This window comes from Phoca vitulina, unplaced genomic scaffold (genome assembly GCF_004348235.1).
Source record: "Phoca vitulina isolate PV1807 unplaced genomic scaffold, GSC_HSeal_1.0 scaffold14, whole genome shotgun sequence".
Classification (NCBI taxonomy): Eukaryota; Metazoa; Chordata; class Mammalia; order Carnivora; family Phocidae; genus Phoca; species Phoca vitulina.
The window spans coordinates 26,425,233-26,453,078 of record NW_022589717.1 but is presented as its reverse complement, the minus strand read 5'-3'; the positions used below and the strand labels follow the sequence as shown (position 1 = coordinate 26,453,078).

Genomic DNA, 27,846 nt, shown 5'->3' with positions numbered 1-27,846 from the left:
CATTCTCAAGGAAGGGAAAATGGGAAATAACTTGTATGGGGTATGGGATTTCTTTGGGGGAAAATAAACGTATTCTAAAATTAGATTATGGTGACAGCTGCACAACTCTGTAGGTATACTAAAACTATTAAATTTTACATTTTAAACAGGTGAACTTTATAACATATAAATTATATATCTTAAAGTGCATAAAAGCTTTCCTTCATTCTTCATCCTTCTAAACTTTTTTAAGATTTTATTTTTAAGTAACCTCAGCAGTCACTGTGGGGCCCAAACACCCAACCGAGAAATCAAGAGTCACATCCACCAACTGAGCCAGCCAGGTGCCCAGCCCTTCTAAACATTTTTATGTAGAATTCAGTATTGCTGCCCACTCGATGCTTTGAAGAGACTTGGCTTCTTTGTCTTTTTTGGCACCATTCTATTTTGGTTCCCTTATTATCTTACTGATTGTAAGGAACATTTTCTGTTTCAGTGATGCTTTCCTGTTCTGCAATGTTTTAAGTTTTGGAATTTCCCAGATTTCATTTTAACTCTTCTCCTGTCCTTTCAATATAGTTTTCTCTGGATCTAGCACATAACTCACTTACAATAGTAAGTTTTTGTTAGATGAATATATAAATTCCTCAACTCCCAACACTGATCAATCTCCCAATTTCATATCTCTAGCCCAGGCTGCTTTTTTCAGTTCCCAAGTTACAGTGATTACTTATTAGATGTAGCTGCCCAGACGTTATTAGGTGTCCAGGACATGATTATTCTCCCAACCACACCTACTTAACCTGCTGTCATTTCAGTTAAATAGCATCTTTATCCCCTCCCTGCCCCTTTGTCACAAACCTCAGTTTTGTTCTCATCTCCTTTTTCCTCACCTTCCATATTGAATGTCTCACCAAATCTTATCTATTCCACTTCAGATAGGTTTCTTTTTTTTTTTTTTTAAAGATTTTTATTTATTTATTTGACAGAGAGAGACACAGCGAAAGAGGGAACACAAGCAGGGGGGAGTGGGAGAGGGAGAGGCAGGCTCCCCACTGAGCAGGGAGCCCGATGCGGGGCTTGATCCCAGGACCCTGGGGTCATGCCCTGAGCTGAAGGCAGACGCTTAATGACTGAGCCACCCAGGTGCCCCTCAAATAGGTTTCTTGAATAGTAGCTTTAGGTTCCATCCCTACTGCCTTTTTTTATGTTGTTGCCATGTAACATATAAGGCTGATCATATTAGTCTTCTTTTGAGAAAAACTTGGTTGTCGACTAAGATGTAAAGAGAACTACTTCAGTTAATTATACAAGGTCTTTTGAAATCTGGTTCTAAACCTGTGTTTCCTACCTTAGCTTTTTGCCACTCTGAGGCTGCCTTGAAATGATCTTTGCTACCCAAAGGTCCTAAGATAAAGGTGCCTTTTTATGTCTTTATGCCATTGTCCACGCTCTTTCTTCTGCTTAGAGTGCCTTTTCCGTTTTGCACAGCAGACTCCCGTTTATCATTTAAATTTCTTTTAAAAAGTCAGCTTGTTCTTTAATTGGTTATTTATTAAGTGCCTGCTTTGTTCCAGTTACTGTGCTTGGCCAGTGAATTAGATAGACACAAACCCTTGTCCTCATGGAACTTACAAAATAGATCCTCATTAAAACCTTAATGAAATGGGGTGACTGGGTGATGGACACTGGGGAGGGTATGTGTTCTGGTAAGCGCTGTGAATTGTGCAAGACTGTTGAATCTCAGATCTGTACCTCTGAAACAAATAATGCAATATATGTTAAGAAAGAAAAAAAGAAGAAGAATGTAGCAGGAGGGGAAGAATGAAGGGGGGGAAATCGGAGGGGGAGAAGAACCATGAGAGACGATGGACTCTGAAAAACAAACTGAGGGTTCTAGAGGGGAGGGGGTTGGGAGGATGGGTTAGCCTGGTGATGGGTATTGAGGAGGGCACGTTCTGCATGGAGCACTGGGTGTTATGCACAAACAATGAATCATGGAACACTGTATCTAAAACTAATGATGTAATGTATGGGGATTAACATAACAATAAAAAAATTAAAAAAAAAAAAAAAACCTTAATGAAATCCTCAATCCTCTCAGGCAGGGTTAATTAGTACTTTGATCATAGCTAAGTAGTATCCAGTGGATTTCTAGAGGAAATGTCATGTGAAAAGCTCATTGGCTTTGAAGTTCATAGTTATTACTGATGGGTAAGGCTTTGTTTCTTCATCTTTAAAATGAAAATAACAATATTTTGGCAGGTTGCTGTGAGGCTTGGTGATAATGTCTATAAAAGCATGATGGCTAGTACAGAGTAGCCAAATGCAGTAAATGCTGTCTGTTTTAAAGTTGTATTATTTTTGATATGTGATGATTTTCTTGTCCTGATTATAACATAAAAAATTATAAAAGCATATTCATATGGATGTACCAAGAGTGGTACATAGTTGGCACTAAATAGATACTTGGTGAATTACTTTTTTTTAAATCAGATTTTTGGGGAAAATAAATCAGAATTGTTTAAATAGTGTGGCTACAGAGGTGAGTTTTAGGGCTTCTAGTATTCAACATCATTTATTTAAAATGTTTTTTTCATTTGTCTTTTGTTAGAGTTTTAATTGGTAGTGCAATAACCCTAGATTTTTATTTTCTTATAACTTTGCTTATTTCCTAGTAAAAATGCTAAGTGAATAAAGAAATGACTAACAGGCTAACAGCAGCCAGGAAAAGTATGTGATTATTTCTTAAAGAATTGACCTTATTGCAAAATTATATTTTTGTAAATTATGCTGAATAATAACTAGTTGAAGATGAGTGTCTAAATGTCTCTAAAAGCTAACAGAGAAATACATTGAATAGTACCATGCAGAAATTCATAACTATATAAAATATAATTTACATAATTAAGTAGTGTATGCAATTCTCTAGTGACGCTATATAATATCGAATCTCTGTATCAGGCTTCAATAAAGAAATAATTCTGCTTTAGGAGATGTCTCCTTTTGGATCCAGGTAGTTGAAGGGTTTTGTTGTTTTTTTTTTTCTCCCTTTTTATTAAGACAGCACAGTGCATAGATCACCTCCATTTGATTTATAGTTGGTTCTTGGTTTTAGTTAATATTCTTTCTATCTATCTGCATGAAGGCACAGTAGATTTCAGCTTGTGAGATAAAGCATTCTTTTATATTATGTGATGCCCTATAGGATCTGAACGTTATTTCATCAAGATTTATGCAGAAAGTGAAACCCTTCTAGAACTTAAGCACTTTTATCTTCTAGCTGACAGTACACTGAAAATGTTTACTTCTTTTTAGAGGTTACCATTTGTTTAAGTTGTAGCTAATATCTAGTATGAATTTTTAATCTAAAAATATAGAAATGAAAGTGAGCCAGATACAGGAATTTAAGAAACAGGTACTATAAAAATTTTAGAACAAGATATGAAGTACTAAAATTGTCTAGGATTTAGAACTTTTCGTTAGCCAGAAGAATTTATTGCTGACTTTTGTTATGGCTATCCAAGATTTATCAGGTATTGTCACAAGGAAGTGGGTAAGATGGAAAATGGGAAATTTTTCTAATATAATTGCATTATGACAGTTTTTCTTTTTGAAACTAGCATTCTTTTATTGATGGAGGTCCAAGTTACATTAAAATGACACAACAGTGAGATTGCAGACATACATATATCTGACTAAATTTGAATAAGTGTTAGTACCTTTAAGTTATGGAATAATTGGAATATATATGTAGCTATCACTGATTTTAGTAATTAATATAATCAATTTTAATAGAGTAATGTAAAAAAAATCTACTTTAATAAAGCTATATGAACTTAATGACTTCAGGGAAGTAAATGTTAACGTTTCCCTTTTTCCCTTGATTATTTTATTCTGTGTATTGAATTTTGCCTGTTTTTTGACTTTTTGACAACATACTTAGTCCTGAACACCATTTCTGCTACTGATAGCGTCTGAAGGGCCTTATTCTGTTCCCTTTCCCCAAGATTAGATTTAACTCTGGGAGAGAAAGAAAGGAGCCTGAGCATTGTATGGAAAGGGAAAAAGATGAGGTGTTCTCATAGCACCCTGTCATTCTCAAGGGTGTTCATATAGAAAACCAAAATTGGCATTGCACAAATCCAGGAGTGCCTTTTATACAAATTTTGATGTGAACACTGCCCCCTGGAGTTGTGCATTTTAATAGCCATTTAATAGAGCTCTGCTCTATTACACACAGTTTTTTGAATTCTCATTATTTATTTTCACTTCTGTCTTCCCCATGAGGCCAGGACAATATCTTAATAATCCTTGTATTCCTGGCAGCTGGCTCAAGGTAGAGTCAGTCATTGTTACTAGAAAATATTTTAGGATTCTATTTCAGTATTCGTCCATTTATACATTGTTAATTGGCTCATTGACTTGTTATACTTTTCAAAAAAACCCTGAACTTTATAAAGTCTTAAAATTTACATGTGAAAAATAATAGATTATTTATAGTTGAGCCATTTAACTATTGGAGGAAGAAAGTGGATCATACCTTAGTTATTGATTGATTCTTTCTTTTACTTCTGCCTTTTCCACCTGATTGTCATTTGGGTAATACTTGTTCATTTGTTTTACTTGGTCAAATCACTAACAACATTGGAGCTCAGAAAGGGAATTAATAGACTATCTATTAATGCTTGAGTTATATTTCCCTCTAAGATATATTTTAACAATCTATTTGATTCTACTCTTGTAGAACAGAAAATATATATTCTGTATATTAAAATGACATTGTTTTATATTCTATTATGTAGATTTTAATGATATGTTAAAGGTATGTGTATATAAACACATAAGTGTGTAGGTTTTTTTGAAAAAGTATAAAGACAATTAGATGACTTATGCTTATAATTAGAAAAAGACAGTTATACTTTTATTATAATTTTAATCTCAGGCTTTGAAATTAGGTCAAAGAATTGCAGAAAATCATTAGAAAGAAAAGTTAGAGCATTTAATTTTAGTGTCATCCACAACTTTTCAAAGACATGTATTTCTATTAAAAATTTTAGTACTTGGAGAGTGTACTAATAGGGGACCTAACTACAGCACCTTTTATAGAGAAGTCTTTATTTCCAGATGTTATGTGGCCTAGGCTCACATCCTTAACTTGAATACTTTTTGGGATCTTAGTTTTCATTATTAGTGGAAATGGATATAGGTTAAGTTTGTGAATGTGGTATCACATAATAATATCATTTTTTAGATAGGTACAGATATTTAAAGCTATATAGTGATCCAGATATATATATTTCTAAATTCTCAGAGTAAGTAATTTCTTATCTTACCCATGCTTGTATTTGATCAACAGTTGGTTTCTGAATACTTCCAAGTTTTTAAAATTTTTCTGTCCATACCATTGGTGATAACCCCAAAAATATACAACTTAATTAATTCATAATGTCATGGGAAGACAGTTGGCTCGATTATGCCAATTTGCCAATTTCTTATCCTCTTTTCCCCTACAAGGGGCTTTTAGTGAGGGGTAGAAGTATTTCTTAAATGACAGTGAAATCCTCATGTGAAAGATCAAAACTTACAGTAAGTTGGTGATTGAAACCTACACATTCCCCTTTCCAATACTGTTCTTTTTTTTTTTTTTTTTTTAAGATTTTATTTACTTATTTGACAGAGAGAGACACAGTGAGAGAGGGAACACAAGCAGGGGGAGCGGGAGAGGGAGAAGCAGGCTTCCCGCTGAGCAAGGAGCCCAATGTGGGGCTCGATCCCAGGACCCTGGGATCATGACCTGAGCCGAAGGCAGACGCCTAATGACTGAGCCACCCCCAATACTGTTCTAGAATGACAAAGCATGCCTCATTTTTTCAGTGATAAAATTTAATACTAAGAGTGTATGTTATTGGAGGGAGCAGGATTGGGGGATAAAACATTGGATTTTTAGGCCCAGGTCTGTTTCTATGTAAATGACTTTAAACATGCTAGTAATTACCCTTATCTGAAAAAAATGAGTATGACTTTTTTCCCCAAAGAATATGTATTACTCTCAGCATCAGAAATTGGATGATAAATGCTATTTTTTTCCAAATGAGGCTAATAGCTATTCCATTTTGAGTAAGTTCCTTGAGGGTTTGTATCCTGTATCACTGGAGAGCAGTGCTTTATAATGGAGAGACTCTCGAGAAAACGTACGGCAAGTTGTGGGCTCTCTAGAAGATTTTTGTAATACATTCTAGATCTGTGCTCTGAAATAAGTGATTTTTGCTTTGTCTTCAGATTATTTTAAATTGTTGTTAACAGGAGTTAAACTACTTGTATTGAGAAAGATAGTCTGAGATATAGCTTCAGGATATTGTAAACATTATGCTGAGGTAAAAGTTTTTTATTTTTTTTGGACTGTATCTAAGTATTTTTAAATTTTTGGTACTACATTTATATTTGAAGATGAAACTTATCTTAAAAATTTTTCTTTTGTATGAGCAAATTCTCAGTTCCTGTTATATTGGTGCTTTTGTTTTAGCCAAAGGCTACTATTGTGATTATTTTTTGTTAGTATCAAAGAGCACAAAAATAAATATCATAGTTCTATTTCCTCCTAATTTTGGTTATTACTCTTATACATATTGTCTTTGGGTTACTTGTTAATTTGTGAATGATTTTATAATTCCTCTGTTTTTTCTATGCTATGACGAAAAATATTGCTCACATGCTTTAATAGCTGTTGGATTTGACTTCACCCTCATGCATTATACTAGAATGTATTGTTACCTAATTTAGTAATAATTTTATAATAGCAGCTTAACATCTCTTATAATTTTAATTGTTATCAAGAAAAATGACATTATTTAATTTGACTCAAAATTCAGAAGGATGGATGAATGACAAATTAATAATTTACCACCTTTGCATAAGACTGAAGCATAGAATATTAGAAGGATTGATGGCAGAAAAGGTTAACAAATTTTAGCAGCTTTCATTAGCTTTACATCGTCATATGTTTGTGGTGCTGACTGAAATAGGCTTTGTAGGAGATCTCAGTCTAGGGAACTAATTACTTGTGCCAATTGCCGCACTGATGAATAGACCCTCATTGTATCATTCCCCTGAAGACAAGGAGCAGCCTGTGATTCACGACTGCATCCTGGCTGATATTTGATAATAATTTTAACAGATAAGTGTAGGTAGGCAGAATGATGAAGTGCCTATCCAAGCTCCATGACTATCAAAGCCATACACGTAGCCATCTGTGTACCGTCTTTTTGCCTTTCACCTAAGGAGAATTTTATTAATTGAGTTCAAACAACTGTTGTCTTTTGCTTCTATGTGTACTCTGTAGGAGCTTCTTACTTATTTTAAATGGTATTGTAATAGTTTTCACTTAAAATATACACAGCAAAATAAGAAAGAAGAATTAAAAGAGCTTTTTAATTTTTCTTTTTGAGGACTGCAATTCTTACACTTTTTTTTGTATTCCATTTTGGTTACATTATATCTCCTCCTCTTTATGCATGATCAAAATCAACAAAGGAAATTTTTGATGTTCTCATTGTGTCCCCAGCTTTCTCAGAAAAGACCATTGGATTTCTATTATTTTTTAAAAAATATCTCCTTTTAATAATGTACTGTTAGTTGTCTATGCTTTTATTAATCTGAGATAATTTTTAATCAATAAAGTACTTATAAATTATTTTGAAATTTTAAAGGTAGCATCTCTAACACATCAAAATAAGAGTAACTTTTAAATGGGTATTTTGGGACTGTCAATTGGTCAAGACTAATATGTCAAAGCTGACAGGTACAATTTTATTAGCTCATGAAATACAAGTGTGATTTTATTTTGTATTAGTTATTCCTTACAGAAGTTTTGATTATGAATTTTTTCATTTAATTAATTAAGCTTACAAGTTATCATGCTGTGTATCTTCAGTGAATAAATGTATTCTGCAGGGGTTTTTTTTACTGTAACTAAAAGAACTTCATATTAGTGTTTTCCTTATAAAATATTTTCCAGCATGCTAGATTATGATTAGTTAATAGGAGAGAAAGTTGACATTTATATATTGCCATATAAAAGATCTACGTAATTGGAGAAAATATAGTCGAACCCTTTAAAAAATACATTTCCAAAAGTATGCTTTTGATATAGCAATTATTGCACATCATATAGCATGTAGTTTTTAATTAAATATAAAAACAGACTACATAAAACAGAAATCCAATCTGATTTGCTTGAAAATAGATTGCTATTTCACTCTATAGGAATGGTTTATTTAAAAATAGTAAATGGAAAAGAAATGCATTTTCTTGTGTTGTTCTAAGCCTCAGGGGCTAAATGTAATGAATATTTTAAGAGATTATTTTAATTAAATTCCTGCACATCTAAACAGAGTAATATTTTATTATCACATACATAACCATGTAACTGAGATATTCATTAAAGTTAACACTTTCTGGACCAAGAATTCATGGTATGATTTACTGACCTTGTGCAAAAAGGCACAAATTAGGAAGAAAAATGAAGGGGGACAGACTTTGATTAATATAGGTAATGCTATACCATATTTATAATAGCCTTTTCCCTATTCTGGTTTATAAATGCAGCCACAGAGAAAGGTGCCCTGCTGAGGCTGAAATGAGGCTGAAATCAGAGCACATGCCACTAGAGTGTGGGGAAACTGATCACACTGTCAGCAATTCATTTTAAAATGATGTATTTAGTGCTCATTTCACCTTCCAAGAAAAAGGAAAAGGAGTTCCTTAGACTGGAAGGTGATATTGTTATTTTCAAGGACATACCTAAGTTAAAGATTGCAGAAAAGGGGAGTGTGAGGTGGAGGGAGAATTAAGAGGAAGGGGAGGGAAAAAAAAAAGGCAGAGCAAACAAGGAGAGCTTTATGCAGAAATTCAGTGCTACCACGCTGTTTGATAATTGCTAACATATGTGGCTTCTCTGTTTCATTGTAGTCGTCCTCGTGAGTTCTGGCGCCTTGACTACTGGGAAGATGACTTGCGGCGCCGGCGACGATTTGTGCGTAACCCTCTAGGATCGACACATCCTGAAGCGACACTAAAAACAGCCGTGGAACATGGTCAGTGTATAAACCACTCCTTGCCAGTAGCAGTAGGTACAGTACTTGGTAATGAAGAGCGTAACTTCATTATTACGAGGCACTGTAAAATGGTCCACACCACATTTCATAGTTACTCACCCCAGAAAGAGAAGTTAAATATTTTATAGTTAGTGTAGGGTTCTATTAAATTATGGTGTCAAGTGTATTTACTTATTATGTTACACATGCAAAACTTACTTAACATAGACCCTTTGTTTCAGAGTTGGAGGATAAAATATTTCTACTTTTAAGTGACACATTCAGCTTTGAGTAAATTAATCGGGACGCCTGCCTTAAATCCATGAATATCAGAAAGACAGCATTTACAAACCAAATAGGTTTCTAGGTTCTTTTGTGTGTATATGGTTTTCCCTCAACTATGGAATTTTAGCATGATATTATGAAGTGGGAGAGATGGTAATAAATGTCCAAGTGCCTAGATACTTTCTGAGCCTTGATTTGTAGATGGTTGTGATAGATGGCTCCTGAAAAAAGAGAATAGACATTATTTTCATATGTTGCTGTTTTGCATCATCTTGTTATCAGAGCTTAACAAAACATTTTTCCCTTTTTTGATATAATGCATATCACTATGATTCAGATTAGACAGAAGCCTGATGAGCAAATTGGAGAAAATTTGGATTTAATAATATACTCTCTTTGATCATAGCATTTCACTTAATATTTTATAACTTGTGAAAGCCAATTAAGATACATTGATTAAGGAGGGGAAAGCTCCTCTCTACATTAATTTTGATTTTATAAAATATAAATTGGTTATTTTTTAATAAGATAAATAGTTTTAATTCCCTTTTTTCAAGGTATTGGTTTAACGTGCAGCAGTTTATGGTTAAATGATAGTATGGAGTATACAAAATAAATGTAAAATTACATTCAATAAGGATATTAAGAATTTAGATTAAAAGTCTGTGATTTTAGGTTTGGCCTCAGTCAGGCAGCTTAACCTCTTGCACTCAGCCTTAAAGAGCCATTTCTGGAAGAAAATGTCCACAATATGTCATCAGATATAACACCAAATGTGACATCAGTCCTTTAAAATAAATGATCATACAGAGAATAGTCAATAACAAAGTGATCTAAAAGCAATAATAGTCTGAGGGCCCTACATCTTCAACTACAGGAGGTGGGGAGAGAGAAATAAGATGTAGAATTAATTAGGCCACTTTCGCTTTTAGGGTTCATGTGCTTTTTATGTGGTGCTATAGATTTCAGAGTTATATTTATTTTTTCCTTTTCTTTCCTTTATTTTTTCTTTTGGCTAATGACTCTTACAATGAAAAAAATCAGCTTAATTTTGCAGTTTTATACTTTTCAAACAGACGATACCATGTACACTTAAAATGTAATAAATATCTTTCTGTCTTCTTAACTGTCATTTAACATTGAGTTGTGAAGCCTGAAGTCTATCAGTGACAATAAATATGTTTTTATGAAAATTTTTCCTTTTATACCTGGAGAGGGGACTTGTTTTTTAAAATTATACATAGGCAATCTGTTAATCCTTAATTTTGAAAGAAGTATCAGTAACTGAATTTAAAATTTATGCTATGGATTTAATACAGAGCTTATTAAAATCCATCTTTATCAAAAATAGTACATGTAGCCATTTGGGGGAATAGCAGAATTTTTCATAATGAATAAATTTGGATTTTAGTGTTATTGAACTTTATCTTTTAAAATAATATTATGTCAACTTTTTTTAATGCTAAAAAGCTGGCTAAAAAATATTTATTAGCAATGCTTACTGTCATTTAAGACTTTTTTAATCCTGTATGGAAGCAGATTTCACTCAAATTACTCTAAATAGTAATTGAAAGGTTAATATAATATTAATTTGTTAAATTGAGAGAAGTAAAATAAAGCATTTAATGTAATTCCATCTTATTTGGCAATATTCCACATGAATTTTAAAACGATTAATATTTAAAATACTCTGAAAGATTAAAAACAAATTTAAATCTGAAATGTATTTTTTTAAAAACAAATGTGTGTAGGAGATGCTTCAGTGGTCTGCCAATTAAGGAGATATGTAATATTTAATATAACATTTTTTGATAAAAGATACATATATATACTTTGTATATATTTTTTATTTTAAATAATGAATATTAGACAGTTTTAAAACTCAGCATATAGATTGTACAATGGTAGTATTTCCTGTCAGCCTGATTAATACTAAGTTCATTTATTAGCCAAGAACTTAATTCTTTAGTGTTTTATTAAAGTATCTTACAGTTGATGTTCAATTTTAATTTTGTGTTAATTATGAAATTCTTGTTCTTTAGCCTTAACTTAATAACAATAAAGAAGCTAATGAAAATAAACATTAAAAATCAAGTTAGCAAAATAAAGCAGTGAATGTAATCAAGAAGCAATTGAAATTACAGAATTTAGCATGGATAAATGCTATGCTTCAGGGTTGAATTTGAATAATTAAAATAGATATTACTGAGGGTATTGTGTCAGTTTTATACTGTTTTAGGACTTCTCACTTTCATTTATAATGGATTTAACTAAGGACTCACATTGTTTAATGCAGAATCTTAAAACATCATGAACTATATTATTGTTATCAAAGGGAAACATCTAAATAGAAATGCTGTTGGAGATTAGTTATGTATTTTAGTAGTAAGAGCCATCTTTTTTATAGATTGATTTGATTTGAAGGAAAGCCTCTGGTGTAAAGGTGGCAGAGTAAATACCTGAAGAGTGATGTTCTCTGTTCCGGCGATCAATACTAGCCCCATGACTCTACTTCTGGCTACCTTCTAGTTAAAAACAAATTTTTTAATTCTGACAATTTAATTGCCCTTCCCAAGTTCACATTAACTTGCTTGGGGAAAAGGGCCTTAGGTAATTTTTCAAAGAGAGACCCTCCAAAGTGGTTATTTATAAAAGTCATTTTGTAATGGGAGATTTCTTTAACTTTGCAGAAACTGAGTCATATTTTTAAATTAAAATTAATACTTCCTCTTATTATCAAATATTCTTTATGGAAATTAGCAGCAAGCAGAGGTGGGTATTTGACTCTTGAGGGCATTTTCTTGCATTTTATGGTTTAAAATTTATTAGAAATTAGTTGTAATGATTTGTAACATTCTCCTAATGCACAGGGCCCAGTTTGTCAGTTATTTATTATCAGAGCATTTTAGATTTGGAAAGAACCAAAAGCTAAAGTCTATTCTAACTTTATTCTTTATAAATAAGGAAACTGAGGAAACAAAAAGCCACATAATTCTTGGTACATACAGGACTAAAGCCTAGGTTAACTGATGACTAATCAGATTTTCTTATTGTAGTGCTATACTGTCTTCTAAAATTCATTGTTAAATATAATGGGAACTTTACATTTAAATTAAAGCCACGTAAAAAATGTTTTAAATGGTGGAAAGATTGGTTTTAATTCAAATAATAAAACAATTTAGCAGTAGAATCCTATTGAATTCAAGACATTTTCATTTTGTAGAGAATGTGCATGCTAATGGAAATATATGAGAAGAATTTAACATAGTTTAAGAAGTATCTTGTAATTGTATGGAATGATACAAGTAACTCATCTGGTTTTCTTGGGATGACAGATCATATAAAGATCCTAAATCATGCCATTCTTTCATAACTTCAATAATGCCAGATACTGTGGCTTCCTTTTTAGGATCAACATATATTAGGTTCTGTAACTAAAACTCATTAGGAGATGAACTTGGCTTTTCTTAATCTCCTAATCATCTTTTGTAGTTTCACCAATATTTCTAGAGTAAATTGCCTTGACTTGGAACCCTTTGGAAATTGCATAAACTATACAGTTTGGGACAGTAGTTGTGTATAAGATATTCTTTAAGTGTCTTGTTCAGAATAAGCAGTTATGGTTATAGGCATTTCACATCACATTAAGTGGATACCCATACTCATTTTATTTACATTTGAGGTCATTTTGTTATTCCAGTAGTAATTTTTTTAAAGTGGTTAATTCTCAATGTATAAACTTCTTTTACTGCAATATGGACTATTGTTGATTCCATTTCACTCATACAGTGGACTTTTAAAAGGGAGTTTTATGTCATAGGTGGAACCGTTTTCTGTGTTCTTTTTCTGTTTTAATTTTATTTAGCTAGCTTGTGTTGCACAGATAAATCAACTCATGCCTAGAGCTAGCTCTAAAGAACTTGAACTTTACATCTTGAGGACCAGTTTTTCTCTGAGCCCTCTCATTGCTCTTAGCTTCAGTGAATCAAAAGTCATGTTTCAAAGAAAGCATTTTTGACAGATTTCTCCGGTTTTATGTAACAATTGCAGTTTAGTTATCAAGTTAGGGTAAATATTAAACCAGAATAAAATGTGAGACTATATGAAGGCAACCTGTTAATAGTGATATGAAAAATTTAAATAGTTATCATGTTTGGTAATAATTTTATTAGCCAGCAAAGATCTGAGTCAGCTTTGAAATGGAACCAGAAGTGTGTTCTGACTTCATCCAATTAAACTTTTATGCTAGTGTAGAATATACTCACAAAAAATATCAAAACAGTTGATACTTGATTTAATGATTGATTGAGTAGAAGGCAAACAGAAGTTAAAAATATACTTTCCACAGCACATATAAACATGATAATTATCTTTTATTTTATGCTTGGGATAGTTTTGTTCTAATTTTGAAACAAAAAAAAAAGTTCTTTAGCAGAGAGCTATTAGACCACTGAGAATTGAACACCAGCGCATGTGGTGTGTGTTAGAGTACTGTTGGTAATTTTACTGCTGCTAACTTAAAATCCTCAAGGGGGAGTTAATTACAGGAAAACCATTCTAAATATCAGTAAGCTGCATATTTTCCATGACAAGAGGTTTTTCAGTTGAGGTTGAACAATTCCAGAATCGGAGCTTGTAAAAATAAGTAAATAAATAAATTAAAGTGGGTGTTTGTATGCATACATTAGACTTACAGTACTTCAAAATTTTTTCATAAAATTTTATTTAATTCAAAAGTTAATTGTGTTTTAATATGTGTCGGCATGATGAGAACATATTAAAATTTTTTAAGTTACAGTTGGATGGGATAACAAATTATATTTTGTGGTCATTTAAAATGAATGAATGAATTTATTGAGCTATGTTAAATCACTGCATATTGCTACTTGGCTACTCTCATTTTTTGTAAATGTTTGCAGATTACAGGGTTTTTTTCCTTTCTTTCCTCCCCTCCCCCCCCATCCCAAGCTTAGTGTAGTGTACTTCAGGACATGTATGGTAATAATCAGAGATAGTAACGAGCAAGGTATTGAATTTGGTTGTTTCTGATATGTTTGTCATATGCTCATCAAATTTAGGTTTGGAAATGAATATTTTTGTATTCTTAACTTGTGTATTATAATTTTGACTTAACCTTTTAAATGCAGTATGAGAAACAGAAGAATTATTAAACTAATCCATAAATTTTATATATACATATAGATAGGTAGATATAGATATAGATACTGATATTTGTGTAGTGGTTAAGATACTGGTACCATAATACTTGGATTTCAATCCTGACTCTACTTCTCACTAGCTGTGTTGCCTTGGGCAAGTTATGTAACCTCTCTGAGCCTGTTTACCCATCTGGAAAGGAGAAATTAGCAGAGGGCTTAAGAGAATTAAATGAGTTAAATAAGTAAAGTGTTTTGAACACTCCCCGGCACATGTTATTTAATATTAGCATTATTATTATTTCTGCTTTGAAGAAGGAACTGTACATCTAGAAAAAGAGAATGTAACATTGATTTTGTACTAAAATCTGATTAGCAATTGTTAATTTATTATGATTTGCTTTATAAGAAAGTATAGAAGATGGTGGTTTCTCTTGTATATCTCAGTGACCTATATATTTTTAGTAACACTGATAGTAAATTGGGGAAGATCTTGCTTGGTCTCAGGTCAGTGTTTATGATTTCAGAGTAAGGAAATACAAATGCTTGAAATGTAAACAATGATATAACAACTTAATACTATTTTCCTAAAAATTAGGGTTTTTATTTTCCTAAAAATTTTATTTTCCTAAAAATTAGGCATTTTAATTGATACTTTAAATTTTTTCAAAATATTTATTGAGACCTTCGTATGTGTGCAGCATACTATATTTGTGGGTATGAAGGAAAATAAAATTTGATTTACCCATAGAGGATATTCAAAGCTAAATATAGAGAGCTTCTTTCCATGACATTCTTATTTAATATAAAGTTTTCTTTATTTTCTTTATTTTATTTCTCTATTTTCTTTTAAAGTAGTGCCATTAGTGTTGTACATAAATGGTATACATTGTGAACTCACAATAAATAAGATAAAAATAAACTTTTACCTTTATTATTATCCATAACCATACCTATTAAAATCAAAGAAGCTTTGATTTGTCAAAACGTTCGGTAACATACAATGTAGTTTAACTATTTAGAAAAAAACTATATAGATAAATATTAGTCATATTACTGCAAACATTATCCTTTCTGGGTTTGGGGCCTTAATGCCCGGGCAGAAATGCAGTGAAGCAAAAAGCCTAGCTAGCCATCTGATTTCCATTTCAATAGCCACTGCCTGGGTGGATCAGGTGCTTTGCCTCCTGGATTTCCCTAGCTGGCAACCCGGGAATATCAGTAGTGAAGCAAAGATTCTAAACTTTCCCTTACATGACACTAGGAATTTTTAAAAATCACAACCCAAAATTTAGTATCTGCTTTTATGTATTTCTGAAGGAGAAAGCTGCTCAAAGCAGTGGGAGTTACCCTGGGGAGGGGAATGGGGTTTTGAAGTCAGAATTTTGAGTTTCAGTGTTTTCTCCTTTCAACTGCACCTCTGTTTCTCTTTCTGGTTCAATTGTTGGCTGTAGGTGCTCCACAGAGCATCATTCCCTAGGTTTGGCGTACCCTCTTCCTCTTTTCTCTCCTTTTTGGCTGCCTTGTCACAGGGTCTGAGAGTCTGGTGCTGCCGCTCTCCACAGGCTGCTCCAGTTCAGGCCCTGTAAGACTCTTTGCCCAGATGCCTCTCCTCCTGGGCTTTCTGTTATGTTTGCCCCCGGGGTGTCTTAGCCTTTTAGTTTAAACATATGGAGGAGGTAGCGTTTGAGCCTCCACTTAGTTTCCACAGTGTCTCACTCCTCTTGGATATTTATATAAAGGCTGGAGTGGGGGTCCAGGTGGGTGAGATGTGGGCAAGGGCAGTATGAAGGCAAGAGGGAGGATTGGAGTAAAGAGGAGAATGCAGCTTCTGAGAGCTGCTATAGCTTTCTTGACGTCAGCTTTGGCTTCAGGATTGGGTTTACATCCTCACTGGCTGTGAATCTCCCTTAGCTCTGACCCTTCTTATTCTGGATTCTCCTCCACAACCACTCCCTGACCATTTCATAATGTTTTGTCAGTATAATCATTATTTGCAGGGATGATCAGCCTTTCTTATTTTTCAGTATCAAGTAAGTATTGTTTCCAAAACTGGATTCTGATTTTTTCTGCTAATTTCCCAAAAACGTGCTGCCTTTGAACCCTCTCTTGCCCTAACTGTAAGTGAATAAATGTTTTGGTGAGCGGTGCAAGGGTCAGATTTAATGGGATTAGGGTGCTTGTTCAAGGTAACATTAGACTAGGCTTGGAGAATCACGTTTGTCAAAAGGAACATGTGTGCCATCCCAATCACTTTCCCACCGTGGATGACTCTATGTAAAAATGATTGACCATCTTTGGCCACCTATCCTTACCTCACTTCTCTGCCCCTCTGCCAAAGTACTCTTTCCCAGAGCTGATGGACAGCTTTGTTTCCTTTTCATTTCAGCTGCAGATGAAGATATCCTCACTAAAGGAAAACAGTCCATCAAGAGTCAGGCTTTAGGAAATCAGAACTCAGAAAACGAGATCCTCCTGGAAGGCGACGACGATACTCTGTCATCCGTGGATGAGAAAGATTTAGAGAATCTCGCTGGTAAATTCAGTGGTTGTGCGGATATTTCAGCTAGCTCCAGGCCAATAACCATCTAATTACTTACTTTTTCATCTGTGACCACTAGGACTACCAAGTTTACACCCACAAATACTTTAAATAAAGATTGTTTTTGTTCTTCCAAACATTTTCCCCCTAATCTTCAACGCGGTTTCCCCTTTATTTTTCCATTCTTTTCAGTTTCTTTACCCTTCTCATCTTTTTCATTTATGAATAATTTTCACTGTAAAAGAAAAAAGTTTTAAAGCAGCAACAACAAAATTCCTTCACCCATGGGAGTTACCTAATCTCTTTAAAATGAGAGCTATAAGTAAAATTTTGCCGATTGTTTTGTAAATAAAGCTTGGAGGCAGATGAGCTATTTGCTTTGATATACAGGTCTTAGTGAACATGCTGCATATACATTTAACTCTCTCAAAAAATCCATTCCAAGAATGCTATGGCTTTTCACAGGATCCACATATTTTACCTGATGGAGGAATTTTGATTTGCACTCTGCAGATTTTCAGTTTTACTTCCCTTATGGGAAAAATTCTCTTGTTTAGCCTGAAATTTTAGTCATTCATTAAATGGCTTTTTTTCTTTAATGCCTGTGGCTCTCTCTCTCCAGGAGGAAAGTCTGAAAGATTCCACAATTTCTGTAGGTGAAAATTGTACAGTCTTCTTTTTTGATAATTTTAATTTAAGAGAAAAGGCATCAGGAATTTTTCATTTAGTGATATGTCTGCAACCTGTGCTACCATGCAGTGAATTAGAATGAAAAGCAAAAATAGATGATGGTATCTTCTCTGATGACCCATAAACCTCTCTAGAAAGTAAAAATAAAATTAATTAGAGCACACTGTTAAGGGATTTGGACTGGGCGTAGAGAGTAGGTGGACACTGGTATTCTCTAGCCTTTTCCTTCACATCTATTTACTCATTTTCTCCTCCTTTATTTTGCTTCTGTTCTTGCTACTAGTAATACATTCATACAGTAATAGAGGTGAAAGGGGAGTTTAATTATATAATCTTGACAATGGCAATAGGATTAAGAAGTAATCCACACTAATAAAGTGGTATGGGTTAGAAATGAAGTGGAAATTGTCAGGGGTCTTCTGTAGGACCTAGGCTGCCCTAGCTCCTGCAGCTGTCTGCTTACCCTGTAATTGAATGTCTGAGAGTGATTGAAAAAATGTTATTTCTTCTCAGGATTACATGCTAATGTACAGAGGGCAAAGGAGACAGCAAAAGAACACATAGCTGCTTATTTCATCCATTTATAGAGATGAGCTTTGGGAAATCATGGCTGTTCTGCAGCTATCTGCTGCCCATCTGCAAACACAATGTATTTGTACATTGGGAATAGAGGGCAAAACCTGCTCTGATCTCCGCAGAGCATCCCTTCTATTGTCCTACTGGCACACATTAAGATTGATGTGAGATTAAGGACCAGCACCTTCTAACAATCGATGGAAATGTCGATTCATCTGAATTTTGAAACACTTATTCACCCATTGATTACCTGAATAGGTGTACCATGTTTATAGGCACTATATTAATTCAGAACTATAAGTGCCAATTTTCTGTTGCTGTTTTCTTCACCTATAGGGTTTGTACAATGAGGAATTGATGGGATTTCAAATTCTTACTTTCTCTCTCTACCTAAATATATATATGTATGTAATATAATTATTACTTTTAGTCCTTTATTTTAGGTTTAGCTCTAATATACTTTATGCTCTTCTATCTGTAGTGAATCTATTGTTTTCAGTAGCAGGCTGATTTGTCTTTTTGATAAGCCCTGTGGAGATTTGATTATTCCAATAAAAATTCATTCACTTGGAAACCCACCCTCCAGCTGTTTACTCCCAGAGTCCCTGAACTACACTAATATTAGATTTGGAAGCATTGAACAATATTTAACAGTGGAAAGGCAGGCTTAGAAAAGGAGTATTTTTTACCAGTCTTTCATGGGGTAAAGTTGTTATGAAGAGGTTTTGTGTCAACTTGGCACAAAATCTTTATCAGAGAATATGGTATAACGTTTCTCACTTCACTAATAAGCTAGTGATCTTTGTTGTAATCATGTTTCAGCCAAACTAAGCTAACCTCTGGCCTTGGAAACCTATTGAGTCTTCCTTGCTTCTGGTTGTTGTTCCATGTTGTTGGATAGCCTGAGGCTTGTTTTCTAAATGGAATGTGGAAGGACTTATTTAGGCAGAGCCACCTTCTTACCAGGAGATTAGACCAAAGCTTTGCAGACTCCCTGTAAAATAATTGCATCCTAGTTTACTGTTATCATTAACCACCTACTATAAATTTCTTAGTATGAGAATCCTAGTAACTGCATTTTCAGAGGAAGATTTGGGGTAGACAGAATTTGTAAGTGTAGACAATTTGGCAGACAATTTGGTGCTAGAGAGAATTTAAAAATAAAATTTCTGCTTGAATCTATTAGATTTTTTTGAAAAATGTCAGTCCAACATGTGTGGCTTGTTTTTGCTTTTGGCAGGTCCTGTTAGCCTGAGCACACCGGCTCAGCTTGTGGCCCCCTCTGTTGTAGTAAAGGGCACTCTTTCTGTCACCTCCTCCGAACTCTATTTTGAGGTGGATGAAGAGGACTCTAACTTCAAGAAAATCGACCCCAAGGTGAGAAGATGAGGAGTGGGTTTCACTTTTAAACATTTTTTTCTTACGATGGGACGGTGGGCTGCTGTTGGGTAGGATTGGCATTGGTAAAATCTGACAGACTTAGTTTGAATTTCTTGCTGAATTGCTTCTGCCTACATGCAAGGCAACTATCTTCTTTAGCTTATGATTCCCTTACCAGCTAGTTAGATTATTGAAGTTCATTTAGATTCAAAAACAATTTCCACTTAATTGCGTTTATCATTAGCTCATTCTGGGGTTGGGGGAAAACCACAGGGAATATCGTCCATAAATATATTTTGCCACAAAAGGTCCAGGGTGAATTAAGCTACAAAATTCAGTGAGGTTGAGAGTGGAATTATTTTGTTTAGCCTTTATATTTTCTGGATATAATACCAATATATCATTCTCCTTGCTTTGTCCTCATGACTTACTACTCTGTTGTGCACGCAAGCATGTCTTGTGTGTGTGAGATACCTCTGTTTCCCATTACCTACAGTCGATTTTACAAGGCACTGCATAATTTCCTATTCTTAAATGAAAATGTAATTTCCCCTTTAAAATGTATTTCTGATTACTTTTCAGACCTTGGCAACTTTATTTTACTAAGAAACATTTGTGGCACAGCCATAAAGCCAAAGCTAGGTTTATTTCATGAAAGTGAATTTGTTCTGATAGGAAACAGTCTCTTTTAAAAGGAGCAAAGTAAGCAACCTGTAGAAGAGAAGTGGCTTAAAAAATGGAATTATTTATTTTAGAGTCTGATAGCTTGTGTGAACACACATATTTTGAGTTTATTGATAGGAAGTTCTTTGGTACTGTAATCATGTGAATCATTAAATTTTAGTGATTTAGAAGTATTTCAAAGTAATCATTGATAAAAATGTTATAATTTTATTTAAAACTTTACAAACAAATCGTCTCTTGTCTAACATGTGTTTCTAGCATTTTGTTTCAGAATTGCTGCCTTTATAAAGATAAGATTTGATAGACTGTATAAAAGGAAGGCTATGTTGGAAGCAACTGTTTTGAACTTGATAATTCAGCCAATTCAATGTAGAGAAAACTTTAATTGTGAAATTACATCAACTAGAAAAATTTCCTACTTTGTTACATGGCTCTACTATCTGAAATTGTATTTTAGTTTCTTTAGGAAATAAAGGTAACCAAAATTACTTAAACTCTCTAATTTATGGTACTTTGTATGTTTGAGAGGCTGAAATTTAATTCAAAATATTCTGTTATGCTTTTGGACATATGTGGCATAGAATCTAAAATGTGATGTAATTTAAAGGTGTCTAATTGTTCTCAAGATTAGGATCTCTGCCAGTCTTTGCAATGAGGCTCTTTAAAGTTATTTACTCCTTTTGAGAGAAGTTAGAACTTTTATTTCTCTCTAATTTTATTCTGTGCAACATCATTAATTTTTCCCCTATTGCTTGCGCAATACAAAGATCTTTTAGCCTAATCACTCATTTGTCTTGTACCCCTGCAACCTGCCTAATGTTACAGAAATCAGAGTTTTGCTAATTTATATTCTTAAAATTTTTCAGCCAATTATTGAAAGAAATTTTTATTTTGTGTAGACGTTGGTGCTTTCAGGTGTTTTATAGATGAGGACACTTGTGTTGTGGCAGTGTTTTTATTTTTTTGTTGGTGATACCTGCGTTAAATAAGGTAGGAAAAAAATACTGAATTTGGGGAATTTTTGTTCTTCTTGTCAGGACTTAAAAACTTCTTCCTGGGATAGTTGGAGAGAGATAGTCTCTAATGCTGTAAATACTTGTGTGCATAAGAAGAAAAAAGGTCATTTTAAGATGTCATTTTTATCTTTTAAACTAAACACTGTGCCCTTAAATCATTTCTTTGTAAATGTGAGCACCTACTACTTGCTTTGAAAATGTTCCTAAAAAAATGAGAACATTTTCCCCGGGGAATAGTTCATTTTTTATTATTAAAAAATCAGTATTTTTGTCTGAACCACTTAGTATTACAGTGAGTTTGTTTTACATCTACAGGAAGAGAGATCAGAAAAAGATACAGTGTAGGTTGAAAGAGTAGAGATTATTTCAGAACTGATAAGATCAAAGTTTATATTTCTAAAACAAAACTATTTTTACTAGGGAATTCTTACCAGGGAATCTGAGAACTTAAGCCTCTTTTGTCAAGTGAACTAGGCACCAGAGCCCTGAGTACCTTCCTTGTTTCTCATCCATCTATTCTGTCCTGTGGATCATCCCTCCATACACTCCCTCCCCCATGCAAAGTTCTTCCTCAGATCTTTAAAATTCCTTTTTAGAATATTTTTGTCTACACCTCTCATTCATGGATTTTTCAATAAATTAAAAACTAGACTAATTCAAAGAATAAATTTTAAATGTTAAAGGGTAATATCTGACATACTTTCTGTACCTGTGCCTCATTATTAGCATATCTAATGGAGTATATCGAAGAAAACATAAAGAAGACAAACCAAACCAGTTCCTTTGGGATGCTTTCAGTTTTACTAATTATTTTATTTTTAATTAGTTATTTCCTTGTATTAAAAAAAAAACCTTTGTTAATTTAGATGAAGTGTTAAAATGAGTACATTGGATTGTTACCTTAGGAAAGCAGAAGGAATAATGTACTTTTCCTGTATGTAAATTCTTGAAACAGTAATTTTTCTTTGGTCATAAAAATAGTATTAAAACCTTTTTTTGTTTCAATTGCCTATAAGCACCTTCTGAATAATTCTGGGAATTTGACAAATAATGATCATAGTTATGGCATTTACCTTAAAACCTTAAAAAACTGAGGTAGTTTCTAAATCTGGATTGTTCACATCACCATTTCCTGGGGAAAAGGAGTATTGCTATAACCATTTTATTCTTTTTTGGTATGGCTGATTTAATTGTTAAGTTTTTATTATTTAAAGCTCAAAGAGGACAAATAATTGAAAGCAAAGTATCAACTGATCATGTTAACTATTGAGAAAAGATCCATGAATATTGCCTTTATTTTTCAGACTCAAAATGGATTTTTTAAAATTATGATGTAAGAAAGCAAATCTCTTAATTTTAAATGTGAAATAATTTTTTTCTATTTTAAACATTAGGACCAAAATCTTTTCTTCCACACAAAAATCTGTTTTTTTTCAAGTGTGAAGAAAGATACTACTTTAAACCTCAAAATTTACAGAACAAACATTATAGTTGGGTAAAATTAATATTTTCTCTTTTCCAAGGATGGGGGGAGGGGACTTGTATGGTTAAACCTACAAAAAAGGGCTGTATTTGTAAATTTTGCAAATTAGACTTCCTTTGAAAGCTTCTTGCATTTAGTTCCTGAAGTTCACATCTTTACATTGTAAATTATAAATTGTGATCTCACCTGCCTTCATTTAAGAACAATCCACAGTCAATTACAATGTAAAGTAATATTTTTATTACTGTTTTCAACAAGACTGCTTAGGGTGAGGGTAGAGGTGCAAGAAAGGGAGGGGCACAATCTGACATTGGCACTGAGATACATTTAACATCAGCAAAACTTTTTTTAAAAGAGAAATTTTACATATAATTAAATACTTTTTCTCACTTGGTGACAACATTCAGGCAACCCAAAACGAAATGAGAGGGAGAGGGAGAGGGAAAGAAAGAAGATGAGAGAGGAGAGAAAGGAGAAAGGGAGAGAAGGAAAAGAGGAGAAACTACTATACATTGATTTGAAAATGTACCTTGGGTTTCATTTTGTGGTGGCAAAGCCCGATTGCTTCTTTTGTGTGACCTTTTAAATTCACATTATTTGGAAGAAAAACGATCACTTTTGTGCAAGAATGTGATTTTGTTTGGTTGGTTGGTTGGTTTGCTCTCTTTTTGTTTGCTTGTTAATTAACGAAGGTCTTGTGCCTGCTTCCTGTTTCTTTAGGTGGCTTACATAAAAGTTTGTGTCCGGAGTTTCTGCTGTTTGTAGCTGAGTTGTGTGTTTTGTGTGTAAGAGAGCATTCCTGTTTGTGTCGCTTTTCAAGCAGTCCCCAGCACCCTATAGTTTGTCCAGGCTTTTGGGATTGGTGAGAATTTCCCTGGCCAACCTCCAGGTCTGCTTGGCAGCGCTCTCCAGGGCCGAATGGGGCTTGCCCTGAAAAAGGTCGAGGTTGGGCAGAAAGTAGTGAGGGCAGCGGCGGCACTGCAGGCAGGAGATGAGCTGCAGCAGGATGCCGTTGAGCCGATCGCCTAGGCACGCCTCGTCCCAGTCCGTTTCCCGCGGGTGTTTCTCGCACTCATACAGCAGCAGCGTCTTCATGTGGTAGTTATTGAGCGGCTGGCCTGGTAGCTCCAAGTGGCGGTCCCGCAGCGTCTTCAGCACCGAGAGACACTTGTTTCGGCAGCCGCCCATCAGCAGGCGGTTCTCAGCCTCCCCGAACTGTAGCACCCAGGCATCGCTCTCCGCAGAGCTCTGCTTGCCGGTCAGTGAGTAGCACTCCTTCGACAGCAAGTTGAACCCTTCGGCCTTGACCTCCGCCACCCGATTGGGGCCGGGCCAGGGGATATGGGGCATAGGCCACTGTGCCGCACTGCGAGGCCAGATACCGGTGCACTTGAACGCGGGAGTGATTTGCACCACATAGCGCTCCCTGATGCGCAACTTAACCTCGCTGGTGTCTGCGATCATCTTGACCACATCCCGATAGCTGCACTTGTCCACCGCCTGAGCCACCAGGGTCTGGAAACGTGAGCGGATCTTGCGCGCTGAGAGGTAGCCGGACGCTGTGATGAACTCGACCCAGAGAGACATGCTCCGCTTCCGCCCATCACTCAGTTTGAGCACCGCGCAGCCGGGCAGGGAGCCGTCGTCCACGAAGTTGAAGACGCCCATCTGGTTTAGGTAGAGCACCACCTCGAATTCCGTGGGCGAGATGACCTCCAGCCCCTCGTAGCGGGCATCGATCTCGCTCAGGGAGCTGATGAAGCGAGGCTCCTGTACCTCCACTTCCTTTAGCACGTCCGAGACCACCTTACAGACCTCTCGGATGGTCTTGGCGATGGCCGCCTTGCGCGCTTGGCAGCGCTCAGTGTAGTATTTATTGAGCTGGTAAACCAGCTTGGCCTGAGCGGCGATCATGTTGGGGCACAGGTCCGGGCTATACACCGGCGTCTCGCAATACGTTGAGGGATCCAAGGCTTACGCAGTGGTGGTGGCCCTGCGGCAGGCGAAAGAGGCGTCGCGCTTCCCCTAAGCCCCACTTTCACTCTTGTTTTCCACCTGGACTGACCGGCTGATAAAACAGCCGGCTTGCTCTTTCTTTCCCCTCTTTAGAAACCTTTTTTCTTCTCCAGAAATAAGAAAAAAAAGGTAATCTTTGAAGAGGAAAATTACCTGCTGGGACTTTTTTTGCTTGATGTGTAAAATAAAGATGTGCTTGTGAGAGAGATGAAGGGGGGGGAAGAGTGGGGGTGAGAGAAAAATTCAGGTTACCAAGAGGTTAGGCTTAGATGTCTGCAGCCGAGATTGCCCAGAAATCTGGAAATGAGGTCTTTTAAGTGCCAAAATAAATTTAAAAATAAAAGCGAAACATTCAGTGTTTCATTCTTAAACTTCTCTCCCACGCTGGTAGGACTTCTTCACTCAGCGTAGGTAAGTGCCTTTTTCCTCACCCTCCCCCAAATGGAAGGTGAAGGACGTAATTAAGGTCCAGAGAGCAGTGAAGTGCAGCTCAGTCCGCGGCACACTTGGAGGTTTGCAGACGCCGCCCGGCACTCTCAGCGTGATGGTCTGGTCTCTTCTCAGGGGGTCGTGTTGTAGCGGTTTTCCTCTTTTCCTACTGGAGGCGTTGTTTGGACTGGGTTTGTTTGTTTGCAGTGGGTTCTTCTTGTCTTTCTCTAGGTGCAAACCGCTGGAAGTTGTTTGATATTCATTTCTGCTTCGTAATTTATAATTTTGGCCCTCACAAAATCTATTTTAGTGTGACGAAGTCGTTGCCTGCGTTGCATCTGGGGTTTAGTTATAAGGATTCAGGGGTTTTTCTTCTCCTCCCCCTTTAGGTTGCTTGTGCAGATTCCACTTTCTGAGTCGTCTCTCCCTCCTCCCCTCCAACGTCGTCTCTCTCCTTTTCTCTTTCCCTCCCTCTTTTTCTCCCTCCCACCTCCCTCCTTTTCTCTCTCTTCCTCTCTCTCTCTCTCTCCCCCTCTCTCTTCTCTCTCAATCTCTCTCTCTCTCTCTCTCTCTCTCTCTCTCTGCCTTGCTGTTTCCTGGAGTTATTTAGTTTATGAATGGTCCAGGGCCATCATGAGGGGGGCGGAGCTTCAGTTCCTACAATCGCTATCCGAGCTGTCAGTGCTTTAGCCAATCCGAGAGAGAAGACAGGCATGCTTGGCAGACAGTAGCAGCCACCGCTGCACTTGATAAAGAAAGGGGGTAAAGCGAGAAGTAAGAAAATAGGAGGAGATAGTAGAAGTCAAATGCTCACACACATTTTACAGCCCCTTCTTTATCCTCTCCTCTTATCAGTTGCAAGGAAGAAAAAGAGAGTCTATATAGAAGGGACTTCTGGAGATGGCTGGAATAACGCGAGAGAGTAGCAGTGGTTGAGAAAGGTTCACTTTTTTTTTCCTATCAACATTGTGCAGAAGGTGCAAACTCTGACAAAATTACTTTTGCTTGAAGGCAAATAGAAGGAGGAAGGGGAATCTGGGAAAGAACCTACGTTTTTCTAGATTTTCTCCTCTGGCAAACTCTTCCTCCCTTCTCTTCCCCTTCTCTCCCATTGTTGCCAAGAGCCAGAGCAATTGCTGTATGTGTGCACCAGTTGGGGTTTGTGTGCCGAGTAGATATGGGGTGAAGGTTTATGACCATAAATCTCTTTTCAGTAATTTCCATATGCTGTTGAAAAATGGGGCAGGGTAAAAATAGTGCAAGCACCTTGTTTGATAATTCCGTCATAATTAAGATTCAGATATATTTTATGCTATTTATTGTTTAAAAAAACTAGTTATTAGAAAATATGTTTAAGTTGTGAGAGAGAGTGCAAATTTATATATGGTTGAATATTGTTGGATATACTTTTAAATTAACATAAGCCACGAAAATTGTTTTAAACAATAAAAAATTAAGGGAAGTAAAAGTGAACCTGAGTTAAAGTTTTCTTAAAATGTTAAATGTTGTAAATCTAGTTTTGAATATACTCTGAGGCAGTACAGAGTTTCACTTGTAAAATGATTTTATTTTCATAATTGACTGTTGCTTTTAAAAGACTTCACTGCTGCAAAAATCTATAACTATCCTGTTATTGATTACACAGATGGCTTCACTCCTCCCTTGGCATTTCAGTGAAAACTCATGCATGTGCTTTTAGTGTATGTATTATATGTTCAAGCTGTACCCCTTGTAGCCTTTCCCTACTTTTGGATGGAAGAAACTGTAACAGTGTTTTTGATTTGCTTAGTATTGAGGGTTTATGTTTGAACCTCAGGTGTCTAGATGCTGAGTCTTTTTAAGACAAATCAAGTAGATGGAATTATTTTTAGTTAGATTTTGGGCATTATATTTTCCGATAGTGACATAAGAAATGAAAATCTATGAAGCCATTTCGGCAAAGACTTCTTTTTGCAAAACTGGTGTACATGCGGCTTTTGCAAAACCCCTTGGGAGGGCTTGAGGTGCCCTCTTAAAAGCTGGACCAGGTGAACTTGAATTCAGTTGCATAAGGAAATTTTATTTCTCTCCATGTACTTGATGTCAGATACTTGGACTTCTTGGTTCTTCCTTAGATGTGTGGAGCGGACGACTGGTGCCTTGTCACCCCTTCGCTCTCTTTGCCATAAGTCCCTTTCTAAAGAACTGGTTGGCTTTTTAAAAATCAAGTCGGATTTTGTGTAGGATTTGTCTTTAGTAGCCAGGAGTGGGGAAGAACAGTCGGAAGTAAGCGTACACCAAACTCTGGGGTTCCGAGCTTTATAGTCAACTTCTTCCGTAGTGGCAGAGACTTGGGGCAGCTTCAGGCTCCAGCCTTGCTGGGGGCGCAGCTTGCATCTCGGAATGCTTGGCGGTGGAAGGATAGAGCAGAGCCGCGGCATCTTCGGGGTTCGCGCAAGTGCGAAGCCCAGACTCTGTGGGTAACCTGGCTAATGCTCTCGGGGTCACACTGGCACTCTGGGAAATATTACGGGGC

The 27,846-nt window shown here is 35.6% G+C and overlaps 2 protein-coding genes across 7 annotated transcripts in view; one reads left to right on the top strand and one right to left on the bottom strand.

Moving 5' to 3' along the window:
• Nucleotides 1-27,846, top strand: part of LRBA (LPS responsive beige-like anchor protein) — a 758,742-nt gene that overhangs the window by 452,242 nt on the left and 278,654 nt on the right. For all 6 annotated transcript variants that reach the window (XM_032412965.1, XM_032412964.1, XM_032412967.1 and 3 more), the window contains 3 exons: nt 8,950-9,074; nt 16,905-17,051; nt 19,564-19,700. In XM_032412965.1, the coding sequence (XP_032268856.1) occupies nt 8,950-9,074; nt 16,905-17,051; nt 19,564-19,700 (409 nt within the window). The remainder of the gene's footprint in view (nt 1-8,949; nt 9,075-16,904; nt 17,052-19,563; nt 19,701-27,846) is intronic.
• Nucleotides 22,873-25,741, bottom strand: MAB21L2 (mab-21 like 2). The gene has a single exon (XM_032412981.1). It carries the CDS (start codon nt 24,798-24,800, stop codon nt 23,721-23,723), a length of 1,080 nt encoding a protein of 359 aa, XP_032268872.1. The 5' UTR covers nt 24,801-25,741; the 3' UTR covers nt 22,873-23,720.

Bases quoted from the DNA above. Each gene is read 5' to 3' on its own strand.
- MAB21L2 (XM_032412981.1), bottom strand. From the start codon at position 24,800: ATGATCGCCGCTCAGGCCAAGCTGGTTTACCAGCTCAATAAATACTAC.